Genomic DNA, 18834 nt, shown 5'->3' with positions numbered 1-18834 from the left:
GGTAGAGTGCTTGCCTTGCATGCATGAGGGTTCCATTCCTTAGCACCACATAAGCAGAAAAGGCCGGAAGTGGGCCTGACGCTTAAGTGGTAGAGCACTAGCCTTCAGCTGAAGAGCTGAGGGACAGCGCCCAGGCCCAGAGTTCAGGCACCATGACTGACAAAAAAAAAATTTAAAAATTAAAAAAGAAAAGGCAAAAAAAGAAAAGATATAAAGATGTATTCTCTTGCATGTATGTCTCTATAGTTGGATGATAAATTATTTTGGTTCTATATCCAACTTATTTTCTTTTAATCTAGTTATTAGTGATAAAAGGTTTTGTTGTTGTGTTTCCTAAGAAACACAACTAACCTTGACTTTCAAGGAATTACCACATGACAAGTCTTAGTGTTTGTCTTCAGTTTATAAGCCTTTATCTTAAAAGCAGGTTTGAGTTCAATGTTTTCATTTGGTTTAGTGATTCTGTCCTTAGATACCTTAAAGCAGCAATGCCTGTATAAAGTTAAACTAATCTTTTTTCAACCTGTACTCCTTTGCATTACCTATTTAGTTCATTTTCATTCTTTGTCTACAGTTCCTATATTAAGGTGATTCTGTTTAAACATCAGAGTAAATCGATTTTCTTCTTCCCCTCTATACTGCTATGATTCTTTCATAATTGATCTAATATTTATGAGATGTAATGGTCAGGTTGTCTAATATATTGTTTATCTAAAGCATTTCAATAATTGTTTTTATCTGGCAGGCTTACCTTCAGCAAACTCAAGAACTGGTTTTACTTGAAACTATAATGCTACAAACACTAGGTATGTTCTTTAATATTCTATATCAAAATATTCCTAGGATAATTTTATTATTAAGCCAAGTAATTTTAAGACAGGTTTTCGACCACACTAGTGTTAACTTGTTAAAGGAAACCATTTTTCAGAAATTGAATTTTATTTGGCATAATTTAATTTGATAGTAAATAACCTCAATGATTTCTTTGGGTTTTCAGATAGTTGAAGCAGTGTAGGTTTTCATTATAGGGTCAAATGGTCTGTGAGGGGCAGTTAACATATACTGGATCTGTATTCAGACTTATATAGCATTCATTCACTTTTCTGGGATATGTGTGTTGCAGTCACGCCAGGACAAGAGCTTTAACTCCTGGCCTGGCACTGTCCCTTAGCTTTTTCACTCAAGGCAGGTACTCTACCACTTTAGCCACAGGTCTGGTTTCAGCTTTTCAGTGGCTAATTGGAATTAAGGGTCTCACTAGTTTTCCTACCCTGACTGACTTTGAAACACAATCCCTAAATTTCAGCTTCCTGAGGAGCTAAGAGGACAGTATGAGCCACTAGCACCTACCTAGCTAGTCCTTGCCACTCTTAATGATGTTGTAATTATTTGAGTAATTATTGTTTTCTACATGTTACTTCTTTCTATACAAGATTCATTTATTCTGACTTTACTCTCACTTTACTAATGTGGAAATTCATACTAAGAACATTATGCCTTCTCAAAGTCACATATTACAGAAGATCCTAGATAAATATGATCATTACAGAGATTTAAGGTGGTTTTTTTTTTTTTAATTTTAATTTTTATTTTTGTCAGTCGTGGGCCTGAACTCTGGGCCTGGGCGCTGTCCCTCAGCTCTTCAGCTCAAGGTGAGCACTCTACCACTTGAGCTACAGTGCCACTTCCGGTTTTCTGGTGGTTTATTGGAGATAGGAGTCTCATGGTCTTTTCCTATCCGAGCTGGCTTTGAACCGAGATCCTCAGATCTCAGCCTCCTGAGTAGCTAGGATTACAGGCGTGAGCCACCAGCACCCGGTTCAGAGATTTAAGTTTAAATATGTAGGCTCTGACATGTTTTAGAAAGTTGAGGAAAGTTTGTTTTATTATTCTATTCCCAAATGTTGAATAGAAATATTGTAAGTACAAGTGCCCATCATGATAGATTCTTTTTATTCTAAGGTAGCTTGTTTGAAATGCATATAACAAAAAAGATTTAGTGAGTGAGTGGCTCACACCTATAATCCTAACTTCCAGAAGCTGAGATGTGGGGATCAGGTTTCTAAGCCAACGTAGGCAGGAAAGTCTATAAGACGCTTTATCTCCAGTTAACTACTGAAAAGCCAGAAGTGAAGCTGTAGCTCAAATGCTGTAGCTCAGTGCTGGCATTGAGCAAAAAAGCTCAGGGACAGGGCTTGGGCTCTGAGTTCAAACCGCAGGACCCACACCAAAAAAAGATTTTGAAAGATAGAAAAATAAAAGTGGCTTGCCACTTAGCTCACACATTTAATCCTAGTTACCCAGAAGAACAAGATCCAAAGGAGCCAACTTAATATGTAGTTGTCTCATAAAGTTATATGCCTTTATGAATAAAGTTACAAACATTTTATAATAAGATTTTAAGTATAAAACATTGCATTATAAAATATTAATTTTATTATATGCAGGTGTTATATAGGGGTGTAGTTTAGTAGTAGAGTATGCAAAGAATATGAGCCTGTGATCAGTCCATCCCAGTAATACTACAAAAAAGTCATTACATAACATAATATGTAATACATTCTTAAGCACAGAAAATGAACATTTTAAAAACATTAGAATTTATTTGAAGAATTGTTTTATATGCTCAAATACAAGCAAAACATAATTAAAGCATACAGCTGCTTCATAAATCCAGATTATTTGGTACTTTCATTTACTGCTTCTGGAAGCACTAGATGTAACCTCCCTTAGAAAGAAAAGACCATGCTTGCCATACCTAAGGGTTAATTGGATAGTGAAAGCTTTTCAAACCATTTATCTTTGGTTTTACAAACAGTAATTTTAAGAATTGTAATACCTATATGATGTGCTTGCCATGTAATTTTAGTTGTTAATAAAATATACTTGAAAGCTAACTGGTTAAAACCCTTTCTTTGTTTTGTCAAGGCCTGAGCACTGCCCCTGAGCTCTTTTGCTCAAAGCTAGTGCTCTTTCACTTTGAGCCACAGCAACACTTCCAGTTTTTGAGTAATTAATTGGAGATAAGAGTCTCACTGGGACTTTTCTACCCAGGCTGGCATTGAACTACCATCCTCAGCTCTCAGCCTCCAAAGTAGCTGGGGTTACAGGCATGAGCCACCGGTGCTCGGCTAAAACCCTTTGTTCTTACATGTAGTGTAAAACTACATTTATTCTCATTTAAAGTTTATTTCTGTCACTGTAACCCAACAATTATGTTATGAAAGAGGTAATTTTTATATCTTCTGGAAAAAAAATTTGGATATTAAGAAAATTATATTTCCTGCTTAAACTATGGGGACCAGCTTAATACTTTGATTGTTAATGTTACTATTTGCCATTGTTTTGATGTGTTTTTGACTTGAGGACAGTCACAAATTAATTGTAAATTTTGAATAAAATTATCCTTGATCTTTAATAATTTTGTCTATTTCCTTCATTGAGATATTTTTTTGTTTGTTTGTTATTGTACCAATACTGGGGCTTGAACTCAGGGCTTCTCCCTCTTACTTGGCATTTTTGCTCAAGCCTGGAGCTCTTCCTCTTGCCACACTTTCAGTTCCCTTCATTGAGACACTGTACTTGAGAAGAAATTCACATTCTTACATGTAATGAACATGCCGGTGTTCGAAACTAATAATGAAGGCTATATTACATAATTACAATTGTGTTGCAAATGGTATTTCACAGGCAATTATAGTAGTAGTAAGTAGTTGGAGGGAAAATGCTTATCGTTTCAGGTTTTGAAATCACCATTGAACACCCACACACAGATGTAGTGAAATGTACCCAGTTAGTAAGAGGTAAGTGATCTTTGTAACTTTTTAAAGACAACTATTAATGCTCTTTCTTTTTTTTTGTGGTCTGTAATTGGTTTGGATGTTATTTTGGTTTTCGGGTCTTTTTTATTGGGTTTTTGAAAATGCGGTAAATGTTAGTTTGAAATTAATTTTTGTTTTTAGTGTTCTATGTTTACCTATTTGTTTACTCTATTTGTGCACTGGCTTCCATTCAATCTAGATGGGCATCTGCTTACTAAATAACTAGAGGATATCTCAATACTAACAATCACTCTCCTGTTAGGCTATCCCAAGAATGGTTCAGTTAATATTTAAGATTTAAGCCATTAGTGCATAGATGCAGAAAGTAATGAATTTGAGCCAACCTCATACCTTACAGGTAAAACTTTGTGTTAGTAGATAGGTCATTTGGGGAAATAGTTTTCCCATTTTTATTTAAATGAAACATTTAATAAATTTTTTTGGCATTATTCAGAATGCCGAAGATTTTCCTTTTAAAGTATAATGGAAAATTTTAAACTGATATACATATTGAGGTGCCTGTTAATACCTTTTATAAATAGGAGTATGTATTTTCATGCTATTTTGCTTTCTGGCATGTAAAATATACTTTTTTAAAAACTATTCTGTGTATCTGTCACTGATAAAAATACTTCTCACATGGCTGTATATGGGGCTGCTTTTTACTTCTTACCTGTTTCCAATTGAATTGTTTATGTATTCATAGCACTCCTGTGCGAAACTTAGTGTGCCTTTTCTTTTAAAAATAAAAATTTTTGAGTTTTTTTTTACACTACCACTATCACCAGGGTTTTTAAGATTCAATGGCTAAGATTTCTGATGATCTTGTGTTGTGTTTCTCTAAATATTCTCGTTTTACTCATTCTATATTAATTTTATATCAAGCTAGAATATATTTTATGATTCTTTTTATTCATGACTATTATATGAATATATTTTGTAGCATATTCTCACCCCTAATATTTTAGGCTTGTATAGTAATTAGTAGTAGATGTTGAAATCAGAAAAATGGCTTAGTTTTGTTTTCCTAAAGACTTAAAAGTAAAAGCCAAGTTTTTGCAAGAATAATAGAAGGTCATGTAATTCACTCTTAAGATGAGAATATTAAAGAAAAATATTAGTGTATTTTTAATTACATAAATTACCTTAGTTGAAAATAGTTGAATTTTTAAATCATTCACATAAACTGCAAATTTGATACAACATCCAAAACAAAAACATTTAAAACTGATTTACGTACAAACCATGGGTATGTTTATTTCTATACTCTGTTACAAATTTTCAGCTAACAAAAAAAAACATTTCCCCTCCATTTCTTTGTTGTTCATAGATTATTGAAATTAGATACATTTCTTAGGTGAAAATATGACGTGGCAATTAATTTTTTTTTCCTTTTTGTATATGTATCTATGCTTTTTTTCAAGGAGGGGTAAATTGTTATCTGTAAAGTCCTCCTCCCTTCCCCTGAGATGAGACAGTTGATACTATGCTACTTTGCTACAGAATTGGCTTGTCATTTTTACCAGGGACCTTTCACTTCTGTGATTTCTCCTCCCCTCTCCACCAGGAAAGAATGCAATACTTAAGTCATACTGCCTCCAAGACATCTGATGCTTTGACACTCTTCCTTAGCACAACTCTGCCAAACCCAAATCCCTTTTGTAAAACCCTTATGTTGATGATCCACATGGGGCATCAGGGATTACAGGTGCCATGAATAAAAAATAGGATGGGAAAGGAATTTGAGGCCTGGTATTAGAGGGGTGGGTGGAGCTGAGGTGAACTGATCCTAGGAGAACAGATCCTTGGAAAACAGTGATTATGAATATGGGAGGGAAGGGAGACAGTATAGCAAGGGCATTTCTGTTAGAAGAATACCAGGCAGGAGAATGGGTGGGAAAATTGTTTTCAATATCATAAGCTTGTAAAATACTACTTTTCTGTTGGGAATGGTTTTGAAGCATTCTAATTTCTCTGAGAATACTCGTATTTTTTTCTACATGTGTCTTTAACTGGAATCTAGAAATGAAAAAAAAAAATAGAGTGAGCTTCCTATACTACTCCTTAAGTATGTTTCTAGGTTGTCCTGTTGAACTTAATAGCATAATGAAGAACTGGTCAGTTTGGGGAATTGGGTTGTTTTGTTTCATTCTGATGGAAATATTTAAGACAGGATTAATTAAGTCTGGCAGGCAACTCTTCATGTTTTGTATTAGACTTCAAAAATCTTTTCTTGTTCTCCTTTTTCTGTTTTTTTTTTTCTTTTTTCTTTTTTTTAATCCAGGAGAATGCTTTATTTCAACTTTTAGCTGACTAGATGCTTAACTTAGTAACAAGTTTAGCCCTTGTAACTGGCTAGCTAAAAGCAAATCGGCTTGTTTCTCAGATCTTTGGGGGATAGCAAGAAACATTTGAGTGAATGTTGTTGAAGATTTTCAGTAGTATAGAAAATGATGGCGCTCTTGTGATATTTGTAAGTAGTAAGTAAAATTTACTTTTTGTGTACAAATCTTTGAAGTTTTGTTGCGTTGAGAACTTTTTGATAATAACATGTTTGAGCTCATAGTCTTGTCTTCCTTTTTTTTTTTTTTCCTTTTCTTACAGCAAGCAAGGATTTGGCACAGACATCCTATTTCATGGCTACCAACAGGTTGTTATCCTGACCCTCTTTGTTGCACTGTTGTAGCACACTATAGCTTCCTTTAATGCAGGGTCCCCTCAATGTGTCTCTTACCCTTGTTGCAACAGGAGACTGGACCATCTACTGTGGTGGTACCTTCCTGTTTGCTTTGCGGTGTATTGTACAAGGGACTTTGGGCACAGAGGGGTTAAATGCACAATGTGAAGTGTAGTGGTGCTTTCTGATGACATATTCTCGATTTGTGAGTGCATAAGTCTAAAATTGGTAGCCTGAATAGCAGCTAAAGATTACAAAGAGCTAAACTTAACGTAGAAATTCGAGCAACTTGGTAAGTATAAAGCTATTTCTAGTTTACAATTATAGTTAAATGACAATTTTTTTAAAATTTCACATTGATCCAATCTTAACTTTAAAATATACGTTAAAGTTTTTTAAATAAATAAAACTTACATAATTTAGGGTTTTTATTTTTCCAGATAATACTCACAAGCAGAAAAAAAGTCCTATCAGTCAGTTGTAGTTTTTTACTTTTAAAAAAACCTTACTTCCTTTCAGTTTATGTAAAGCAAAAAATGTGTTTGTGACTATTCAGTAAACATTTTATCATTTCTGAAACTGAATTGAAAGAATAGTTTTAAGGAATGTTTAGTGTCTCATATAATTCTTAGAGATTTAAATTTTTAAGTGGGCCCATTGGGAGAAGACCAAACTGAGTTTTATATGGTCCTTAATTTATGTGGCACTGACAACTTTCATTTAAAATTTTGGATTGGCAAATGACAGCACATTTGCTGGGATTTAGCTTCTATCATTAGGTATTCTGAGGGGGAAAAGAATTTTAAAACTTTGGTTAGAAAGCTAAGATATGGCATGATAGATACATGATTTTTTGAAATAGTAAGAGTAAAAGGTACTATTTTTGTAGTATTTACCCACTTTGAGCCCTGGTGTTTGGCTAAAGGTAAGTTCTTTTTATGCTCTTGCTGCCAAGAACACTGATTTACATAGGAATGGTAAAGTCTCTGATTGGTTAACCATTAGGTCTGGTATGATCCTGGATTATAATGTGACATTGAGATTGCAGTTTGTTTTACAGTCCTTTCTTTATTTTACATTTTTGCTATGACATAAAAATACAAGTTTATAGTGTTATTTTGTATATAATGATTATTATAAGTATACTGTCTTCTTTTATCTAGTACCTTAAAATATAAAAAAGCAGGATTTTTTAAATAGTCATATTAATAAAATATGTATTGTGGGTAGTGGGTGAGAGATATTTAATCTAGGATTTTCTTAAATTTTTATTACTGGTTTAATTTGTTAAAATAAGGTTAAATATTCTAAACTTGAAGAAAACTTATGTAATCTTGTTTTTGCTTTAATCTTAACTGGTAAATGTTTTTCTTTGTTTTACATATTTGAATTTCTATGGCTCATCATTTTCAAACCTGCTCTACAACAGTCTGCATCTTACCACCTTCTGTCTTCAGTACAAACCAACAGTGATAGCATGTGTATGCATTCATTTGGCTTGCAAATGGTCCAATTGGGAGATTCCTGTATCAACTGATGGAAAGCATTGGTGGGAATATGTGGATCCCACAGTTACTCTTGAATTACTAGATGGTAAGTAGAGAAAAGAGGTCCTTCCTTATATTAAACTTTGTATAATGGAAAAATCTTACATGTGCTTTACTCACCTGAATAGTTGTCAATTCTGGTATGAAGTTAGAGACTGGAGTAGCTTTTTAAAGAGTTTGTGGGCCATAAGGTTTCTGTTCAAACTGAAACTACTGTTTTGGCTGAAAAGCAGCCACAAGTGATTTGTAAATAAACAATGAAGCAGTGTTCCAGTGTAACATAGTTTCAGAAAACAGGTAGCAAGTGAGGGCTGGTGGCTCCTGCCTGTAACCATAGCTATTCAGGAGACTGATATCTAAGGATCACAGTTCAAAGCCAGCCTGGGCTGAAAAGTCCCCTTGGGATGCTGTAACTCTGTGGCTCAAAATGGTAGAGTGCTAGCCTTGAGCAGAAGAGCCTGAGTTCAAGCCCCAAAACCAACAAAGACAAAAAACAGGTGGCAAGCCATATTTGGTTAACTGTTGGTCATAGGTTGCCTACACCTGTTCTAAAATATACTTTTTTTAATTGACTTTCTTTCTTTTGTTTTTTCCTTCTTGAAAATTTTCTCCCAGTACACATTACTGCTACATTAGGTTGTCAGGTTTTTACAGTTTGTCCAAAGGAAATTTAATTTCAGTGGGTTGAAATGACATCCATGTGGCTTAGTTGGTAGAGTGTTGGCCTAGCATGCATGAAGCCTTGGGTTTGATTCCTCAGTACCACATAAACAGAAGTTGTGCTGTGGCTCAAGTGGTAGAATGCTAACCTTGATCAAAAGAAGCTCAGGGACAGTGCCCAGGACCTGAGTTCAAGCCCCAGACTGGCAGAGAGAAAGAGAGAGAGAAGAGTTAAGACACTGAGCTTAAAAAAAATATATGCATAATATGTAAATAAAATGCAACAAAAACTAGGTTGCCTTTTTTCCTGCTTTTAGGTTAAAGTTTGGGATTTGTTTTCATTTTGGTTTGGTGTTTTTTTGTGTGTGACATAAGAACCTAAATATCCCACTACAATTGCTGAAAAGGCTCAAGCTTATTTTTTTTATTTAAAAAGCAATTGAGCATGAATTCTGTGACTTCAGTGTATTTAATTGACTTAATGTATCTATGATTTGCTGTATTTACTAGTGCCAGGCAGAAAATTATTCTTTTTCAACTGAGGAAGTAGAGCTCAAGGCATTCATTTTATTTCATCCAAACTTTGTCAAAAATCTCAGACTACAGTACTCATTAAATTGTCAAGGAAGTCACACATCTTGTAAAATTAAGATTTTAGTTCATGAGATGGTTGTTAGCACACCTGTTTGACAAGCTAGTTTTGGATAGTTATACTTGTGACAACTTTTAGGTATTTGTGTAGAGGTATGGAGTTTTTGTTATGTGCTTTTTTGAAAACATTCAATAATGTGTTATCAGTCTTAGCATTTGTATAAAATAGTGTGCAGAAAAACTCACTATTGTACTAAAAAACAGTAAGTGAATCTTGTTTATTGACAGAGATCCTTCCTGGTGTTATGATAGACATGCCACAAAGGATATTCTAACTCAGCTAATATTTGTCTTTAGAGTATTTGTAACTACTGATACTATTTTAGACTAGAAAACATACAGTATAACCATATGGAAGGTCAATGATGATTGTAATCCTGAACTTAGAAAATTGACCATGGTAACTTGCTACTATGATAATAGTATTGATTGCTAGGAAGTATGAGTGTTGGTATAAGAACTTTTTAATTCCTATTTGCCCTTTACCCAGTTGATATTGTTAATATCTTACATAACAATGTATAATTATTAAAAACAAAACTAATACTGATAAAAAAACTTATCAATTAAATCAGATTTATCTTTAGTCTCTTCTGGTCTGTGGTATTTTTATATTATGATATTTTTCTATTATGATCTCAACACTTGAAGTGATTGGAAGGACAATTACATTTGACAGCCTTTCCCCGTTGGAGTTTGCTGGATATTTTCTCATGAGTAGGTCCTACCATGATTGCAAGGGTACATCATGCTAATACATCTTGCCACTAGTGATAATCAGCTCGTTACAGTGGGATTGCCAAATTTTTGTCCTGTACAAGTACTCTCTCTTTGTAATTAATAACTTACCTTAGTGAAAATTTATTGAGATAGAAGTATCCTTTTTCCTCAATCTTTTGCACACTAATTTTGAAGAATCCATTAATGGATCTTTCTCTCATCCAACATTACTATTACTCCTTATATAATAAAGACTGTTATTTTAGAGGGGCTGTTTTTAGTTCTACTGAGTCTTCCAGAGATTCTAAGTAAGCAAATAAAATCAGAGTGGAGAGTATTCTTTTAAAAAAGGACTCAGCTTTTCAAATACTAGTTCTGTCTACTTCTGTATATGATAATGGTTAAATAGAAGGTTAATAATTAAGGAGATAGACTTTTAAGGTCCCCTTTCTTAATAGTGCCCACTTGAGAGAAATTTAAATCCTAAAGGCACTTCTAAGTTTCTAAATTCTAAGTTTTAAATTTAAATTTTATTTTTAGAGCTAACACATGAGTTTCTACAAATATTGGAGAAAACGCCTAGTAGGTTGAAGAGGATTCGAAACTGGAGGGTAAGAGAATTGGCAGGATTTAACAGAATATCAGTTTGTCATTTAGCAATTGTATAGCAAACCAGTTTTATGTTATTAAATAATCTGCCTTCCAGTATCCCAGATAACTGCAGTATACCATAAACTATATATATTCAATTTATTCAGCTGTTGTTTTCAGTGGACTATACATTGCATTATGCATTTTATATTTAATTCTTACAGTGACTGTGGTGGAAGTGTTGTCTTTGTTTTACAAGTGAGGGAGCTGACAAATTACTCTCTCAAATACTGGGTATGGGTTGGTTAATTGAATCTTAACTCAAAAACTGAATTTTCGATTTAGAGCCTTCTATTATGCCTCTATTGACATTTATTGACAACATAAAAGCCTGAAACCAGGTGATTTTTATTTCCATATAGTTAATATGGAAGTTTTATTAACAGACTGTATTAAATCTCTTTGCTGTCATTGTTTCTTTTGTGTTTTATTTAAATAGGCTACTCAGGCGGCTCAGAAACCAAAAGTAGATGGACAAGTATCAGAGACACCACTTCTTGGTTCGTCTTTGGTCCAGAATTCCATTTTAGTAGATAGTGTCACTGGTGTGCCTGCAAACCCAAGTTTTCAGAAACCTTCTACATCAACATTTCCTCCACCGGTACCTCTAAACTCAGGAAATGTTTCTGTTCAGGACAGCCGTACATCTGATAATTTGTCAGTGCTAGCAACGGGAATGCCCAGCACCTCATATGGTTTGTCATCTCACCAAGAATGGCCTCAGCACCAAGAATCATCAAGGACAGAGCCGATATATTCACAGAAACAGGAAGCATCTTTGTCTAGTAGCCAATACAACATCAACTTCCAGCAGGGACCTTCTATGTCACTGCATTCAGGGTTACATCACAGACCTGACAAAATATCTGATCATTCTTCTGTTAAACAAGAATATACTCATAAAGCAGGGAGCAGTAAACACCATGGGCCTATTCCTGCTACTCCTGGAGTAATTCCTCATAAAATGTCTTTAGATAAATACAGAGAAAAGCGTAAGCTAGAAACTCTTGATCTCGATGTAAGGGATCATTATATAGCTGCCCAGGTAGAACAGCAACACAAACACATGCAGTCACAGGCAGCCAGCAGCAGTTCTGTAACTTCTCCCATTAAAATGAAAATTCCCATCACAAATACTGAAAAGACTGAAAAATACATGGCAGAGAAAAAGGAAAAGAGTGGATCACTGAAATTAAGAATTCCAATACCACCCACTGATAAAGGCACCAGTAAAGAGGAACTGAAAATGAAGATTAAAGTCTCATCCTCAGAAAGACACAGCTCTTCTGATGAAGGCAGTGGGAAGAGCAAGCATTCAAGCCCGCATATTAGCAGAGACCATAAGGAAAAGCACAAAGAGCATCCTACAAATCGCCACCATGCCAGTGGCCACAAGCATTCCCATTTGCATGTTGGCAGCAGCAGTGGCAGTAAACACAGTGCTGATGGAATACCACCTACTGTTTTGAGGAGTCCGGTTGGCCTGAGCAGTGATGGCATTTCCTCTAGTTCCAGTTCTTCAAGAAAGAAGCTGCATATCAATGATGCCTCTTACAACCATCACTCCAAAATGAGCAAAAGTTCCAAAAGTTCAGGTAGTTCATCTAGTTCTTCCTCCTCTGTTAAGCAGTATATATCCTCTCACAACTCTGTTTTTAACCATCCCTTACCCCCTCCTCCCCCTGTCACATACCAGGTGGGCTACGGACATCTCAGCACCCTCGTGAAACTGGACAAGAAACCAGTGGAGACCAACGGTCCTGATGCCAATCACGAGTACAGTACAAACAGCCAGCATATGGACTACAAAGACACATTCGACATGCTGGACTCGCTGTTAAGTGCCCAAGGAATGAATATGTAATCATTTGTTTAGGTCAATTTTTCCTTTACTTTTTTAATTTAAAAATTGTTAGGATGAAAAACTTCCTCCTGATCTAGCAGTGGTAACACGTGCTTTTGCTGCCACTGCTTCAATATTTGTAAGTGCTGCTTTACTCGTCATTCTGAAAAGAAGAGATTATAGTAAACAAGTCTTTATCTCCACATATGATAGTGTTATAAATACTGTAAAAGCATGGAAGGTGCAAAACTCAGTATTTCTACAATTGCAGCTGAGAACATTAGGATGAATGGCTGGCAATGCTTCTAGGAATATAAGATGTGTCAAGCATTCATTATTTATAATTTGAATACTGTAGCTTTTTTGTTGTTGCTTGGCTTTTGAATGAGTGTAAATTGTTTTCTTTTGTGTATTTATATGTGTATGTATGATTTGCATGTTTCAATGATAAAGGGATAAAACAGCATACTGACAACTGTTTACAAGAAAGTGGAGAAAAATGTACATACATTTTTGTATGTTTAGATATTACCATAAATACTCAGGATTGGAGCTGCTTGTAAGTATAACAATATACAGAATAACTTTATTTTCTCTTGTCAGAGTCCATCACTAATCTAAAAGGTGGCACTTTTTCATGTTAACCTTAAACTCTAGGCCTTACTGGAAGCCACTGAAGGGGGGACACTTCACTACCAGATGGGTATATAGTGCCTCAAGTGGCACTCGAATTCTGCCTTCAGAGTTTCTGGCCAGATTGGCTAATAAAATAGCCCCTAATTTTCTGAAGGCTTGAAAAGGAAAAAAAATAAAGTTTACATACTCTTGATGTGAAGTGCATTTAAATGTTGTTGGCCTGTTACAGTACCATAAAACAACTGTTAATGATGGTTATGTGGATTACTGTGATTTAAAAACTAAATTTGCAAAAGCATACATAGTGAAGAATTAGTTTTTTCTTTAAAGAACTTAAACACTACATATAACAGTAAGCTGAGGTTGCTTCCTTTAGCATTCACAATAACACCATATTTTTTAATATACTCCTCCCCTGAGGTGTGTTTGCATTGTGATGCCATATTTCTTTTTCAGGTAAAATACAGTCTTCCTTATAAAAAAATGAAAATAAACCTATGCTCTCAATTCTTTTATATTCTAATAAATAAAAATAAAAGATCACTGACTGTGCATTGTACCTGTATTTATAGCTTATGGTTGTTATCAGGAAGCTATGTTTTTGTTTTTGTTTTTAAAGAAAAAAGCCAGCCTCCAGGCAAACCACTAGTGGAGGGTTATACATTTGTTTGCACATCTCAGTATATTCCTGTTGAGGTAAAGTTTGCACGGTCATCTGACTCCTGATCCAACAATAGGCTTTAACTTGTGTAAATTTTGGTTTAAATGCCAATAGTATGGCTCTTGTTTATCAGTTAATATTGATTTTTTTCTGTGGTAAATCTTCAAGCTGTTGAGTATCTATAAGATGGGTTAGATTCAACGTTGGTTGAACTGAAGACTAATTTTTCCTCTGTGTATATGAGCTATTTTGTTACGAAGCCACTGGTATGTGCACAATTGTAATTTTACTCAAGTATATTGTGGTTGTAAATATTAGAGGTTTGAACTTGTGATCTACTTTTATTTAGCAGTTAAGTTGCTAGTAGCTTTATAATTTTTAAGATAATTGTTCATTATTTTGTCAATGTTATTTGAACTTGGCATACTAGGAGCCTCTTTATAGGGACTTTGCCTAGGTAGATGTCCTCACATTTGTTCTTGTCTTGCATAACATTAGTAATCTTTGTCATTATATGTAACTTGGTTGCTCTGTGTAGCATAATATTGTATCCATAAACATGGTAATTTTGATACAGTTATACTTTTACCATGGTACATAATCCAAGGACTAGTATAGAATTAAGCTGAGTGCAAGATGAGGGAGGGAAGGGTTTTGTTCTTGGTAATTTAGATGTGAAACCTCCGCAGAGCTATCATGTAAAACGACATAGGGTGGTTGTGCTACTGTATAATGGGGGGGAGGGGGTAATACCAGGAAATTTAATAAGATTTTGTAAAGAATATCCATAAAAGTAGTGAACTTATTTTCAGTATGACATAGAAAACAATGTGAATATTTAAGGTCTGTGACTATAGTTAAACTTCACTAAGAACTTGCAGAATTGTTTTGAGATGTGGGAATAAAGGTAATCTTGTTGAATCTTTATTGGTGCTAATGATGGACAGTTAAAAAAAAGATAGCTAGTGTATATTGTTATGGTCAGTACTTACTAGTACTTCCAAAACTGAATTTGAAATGCTATGTATTCACTTTTCACTCTGTAAATGTAATTCTTTACAATGACTATTTATTAAAGGGCAGCCAGTTGTGATTTTCACAGGATTGTGTGAGCTATTCAAACTCTTTAACCTCTGAACAGGATATTAAGCTTCCAAAACCACAGTGGGAATAAATGCAGAATCCTTTTGAAGTTTCATTTTCATAAAGAAAAACCCTCCTAATTCATATCACCATGAATTCATTTTAACCATCTTATTTGCATAAAATAGTTCATCTGCCTGGTCCCATTAGACTCTACCAAAGAAAAAGACTCAGATGAATGGACATTATTACTGTGAGTCTTGTAAGTAGCCATAAATAAACCAAAATAGTATCAAATTTAGGTATGGAATTCCACATGTGCAAAGTACTGTTAAGGTGATAACATTTTTGATGAGTTTTTTTTTAATATTTGAACTATTAAAAAACATTATCTTTAAAACATCCTATAAAAGAGTGATTCATTTTTAAGTTGTGTTTTCCCTATACCATATATTTGTTAACCTTCTTATGCAGAAGCACATAGCAAACAAAGGCCTCACTTCTACCTCTTTCATCTAATTTTCCAATACTTAGCTATTTCCTCTAAATATTTGCCTTACCTGCTTTAATGTATGATATTTTCAGAACCAAAGCTATCAGATGTTTGTTTAAAGAAATTCTCAAAGGACTGCTTTACAAAATTGGTGGCCATATCCTTTGCCTTGCAAGAGTTAGTTACCTGTTTGCAAGTACTGGTGTCTGTCCTAGCGTCTCCCACAAAGCAGTTCATGTCCATCTTGGCCTCGCTGGGTTTTCAGGTTATTCAGAGTTTTTGGACTTTTTTTCCATTTCCTGGAATTCGTTTTTATAAATATTATTTTATATGATCAGAGGCACATAGGCATTACAACTTGGTGTTCCTCCCCCAAGAGTCTCCTCTGTTGGTCTCACTGTGTGTGAGTGCCTAGTTTTCGTTTTTTTAATCTACCATGATGTGCAGTTTCTTGAATATCATGATAAAATGCTGATACTTGTACCAATAGATTATTATTATATGAGAATTCTTATTTATCTTTTTGGCCTATCCTCTTTGAATTGAAGAAATGACTAGTTGTGTTCTACTTCAGAGACCAGTTTAGAATGTTTTTGTTACCAAGTACCTTGCCTTAAAACATTGTAAGCACATTTTCTTTTGTATCTGAGACTTTAAATTGCTGACCTATTCTTATCCAGCCTTAGAAATAAACCACTGATTAAATATGCATATGTAGTACACAATGAGTAGAGATTTTAGGCTTTCGCATTTTTTTGAACGGGGAACCTTTCTTAGGAAATGGTAACATCTGGAAGTGGCACTGTGGCTCAAGTGGTAGAGCACTGGCCTTGAACTGAAGAGTGCAGGGACAGTGCCCAAGCCCAGAGTTCAAGCCCCACGACCGACCCCAAAAAAAAAAATCACAAGGAAATGGTAACATCTATTTAAAAAATAAAGACAATTCTGAGATTTTGGTTGAGTTTTGGTTTAGGGAGGGTTTGGTTTTTTGTTGTTGTTTTTAAATGGTATTGGGGTTTGAACCCAAACCTTGCTAGACAGGTGCTTTCACTCATTTCATTCTTTAGATAGGATCTTGTGTTTTTGCCTGGGACTTCTTTTGTTTTCCTCATGGTGGCCTCAACCCCTGAAATTGTCATCTTCCTGATCTCTGCCTCCCAAGTAACCAGGCATGACCTACCAGCACTGGTTTGAGACTGATTACATAGCCCAGTCTAACCATCCAACTCTTAATCCTGCTTTAACCTTAACATTAGTTGTTCTTAAAACATCGCACAATTTTTTCCTACTGCCATGCTTTTTAGGAATTCTTTTGTTAAGGAAAAAGTGAAACAAGGTGAAGAATACTTGATTTGTTATTTTTCTTTATTGAGCTGTTGCTCCCTCAGCCTTTCTGTAGAAGCAATAGAACATAGATAAAGCAAATCCCACACTCTGAAAACTTGAACTGAACTTAAGTCTCATGTGCCCATTTATTTAAGATAGACTAGTCTAGGCGGATTTAAACACTGGAAATGCAGCACATCATATCTGTTCTCCCAGGGTACTAATTTTTGGTATTGATAGGTTGAGTGAAAATTAAGATGTCTGTCTGAAATCAGTGGTTAGTTTGTGGCCAGCTTAATAAGGCTGGGTGGCTTGTAAGAAGTTTGCTACAGCATATATCCTCACAAGATGATCTTGTGTATGGGACTGAAATGCTCAGTGATTTGGCTTCCATGCCTTGTATTCATTTTATTTTTACTCCTGTTGATTCCTTTGACCCAGCCAGGTTTTGTCTCTGTGCCTCCTTTTTTTGTTCTCTAATTTACCATCATGTTTCCTACCTGATGTTTTTAGATAGGCGTATATATTGAAGCAATATATAAACAGCAATTCTATTATAGAGGGGACCCATTAATCTCAAAACTAGATCCTGAGGACTGTTCAGGTTTATTTCTAAGAGAAAGCCTCATTTAATGTCCTTCCATTTAGTAGTCCAATTTGATTTGCCTGTTGTTTAAGTGTGTTCTGAAGTAATAAGTGCATTCTTGTTTTTAAGGTGTGTTTTTCAAGCAGCTTTATTTGGTTAGAAAAACTTCCTCTAGTATTCATTGTGAACAGTGATTGGGATTTTGTTTTCTGAATGTACTCAAGACATCCATGGAAATTTGAATGGGATGTTTGCTGATAGAAAAATCCTTAACAGGCATATGTATGTATTGGCATTAATTAGTCATTGAATTTCAGCTTCTCAGTATCTTTACAAGGGATTATTAATAAAATTTATTGATTGGCAACATAAATCCTAAGACTCTTAACATGTCTTGTTAAGTTAATGTGAATCAGAAACAATTGTTACTCCCTGGGAAATGTGGGAAATTATAAGAGACTGTAATTGACTTTTAAAAAAAAAAATACTGGGGGCCTGTGCTAGAGCCACAATCTAATCCACTTTTGGTTGTTTTTTAGATAAGGTCTTACTTTTTGCCTAAGTCTGCCTCAGAGCATAATCCTACCTTGGCCTCCCTTGTATCTTGGGATCCTAGATGTCACTACCACACCCAGGCTGTTTTTTGAGATAAGAGTGTTCCAACTTTTTGCCTGGGCCAAACATGGTTTCTGTAATCAGTTCCACATTCCAGTCTCAGCCCCATTAACTTACTAGAAGAATGACATTGAGTGAATCACCTGATTTTTTTTTTAATGCAGTGCAGCTGCTCTCTACTTTCCTTCTCCCAACTTCCTATACTTTGTACTTGGAAGATAATAAAGACTTAAATGCAATAACTTTAGTACAGTAGAATTAGGACAGAAGTTACTTTCACTGAAGCAAACGTCTTTAAGTCACAGAGATGTATGGTGACACATAGTCCTAGCTTATTCCCTTAGCATATAATCAGTTGGGTGGTTTACATGAGAACATGTTGAACCATGTGCATCCAGCTCTGTTCCCTCCTTCCCATGTTATTTTCAGTATACTTTTTTGGGGGGCGGGGGCAGAGATCTTGAGGCTTGAACTCAAATCCTGGGCTCTGTCCCTGAGCTTCTGTGCTCAAGGCTAGCCCTCTATCACGAGCCACAGCACCACTTCTGGCTTTTTCTGAGTCGTTAATTGGAGATAAGAGTCCCATAGACTTTCCTGCCCAGGCTGGCTTTGAACCATGATCCTCAGATCTCAGCCTCTTAAGTAGCTAGGATTACAGGTGTAAGCCATTAGGGCCCAGCTTCAGTATACTTTTTAGTCTTAACATTTTTGTTTTAGCTCTACTATATTATCTACCTGTTCCCACAATACCACCTCAACAATAGGGCCTCACTAATAATTTTTATCATGTTGTCATGAAAGTAAGATGAGACTAAACCTAAACCTTTGAATTGTCTTGGTGTACATATAATCAAGATTTCTTAG

The 18834-nt window shown here is 35.1% G+C and overlaps 1 protein-coding gene across 6 annotated transcripts in view; it reads left to right on the top strand.

The window, feature by feature from the left end:
• Positions 1–17728, top strand: part of Ccnt2 (cyclin T2) — a 34585-nt gene extending 16857 nt beyond the window's left edge. For 3 of the 6 annotated variants that reach the window (XM_070024054.1, XM_070024062.1, XM_070024070.1), the window contains 6 exons: positions 746–806; positions 3741–3803; positions 6426–6471; positions 7928–8091; positions 10617–10687; positions 11167–17728. In XM_070024054.1, coding sequence (XP_069880155.1) covers positions 746–806; positions 3741–3803; positions 6426–6471; positions 7928–8091; positions 10617–10687; positions 11167–12591 — 1830 coding nt within the window. In that variant the 3' untranslated portion in view covers positions 12592–17728. The other 3 variants (XM_070024079.1, XM_070024097.1, XM_070024088.1) reach the window with 3 other exon arrangements.
• Positions 17729–18834: the final 1106 nt, after the last annotated feature.

The sequence above is a fragment of the Dipodomys merriami genome, unplaced genomic scaffold (assembly GCF_024711535.1).
Source record: "Dipodomys merriami isolate MVZ:Mamm:240054 unplaced genomic scaffold, mDipMer1.0.p SCAF_1, whole genome shotgun sequence".
Taxonomy (NCBI): Eukaryota; Metazoa; Chordata; class Mammalia; order Rodentia; family Heteromyidae; genus Dipodomys; species Dipodomys merriami.
This window is presented reverse-complemented; position numbering and strand designations above follow the sequence as displayed.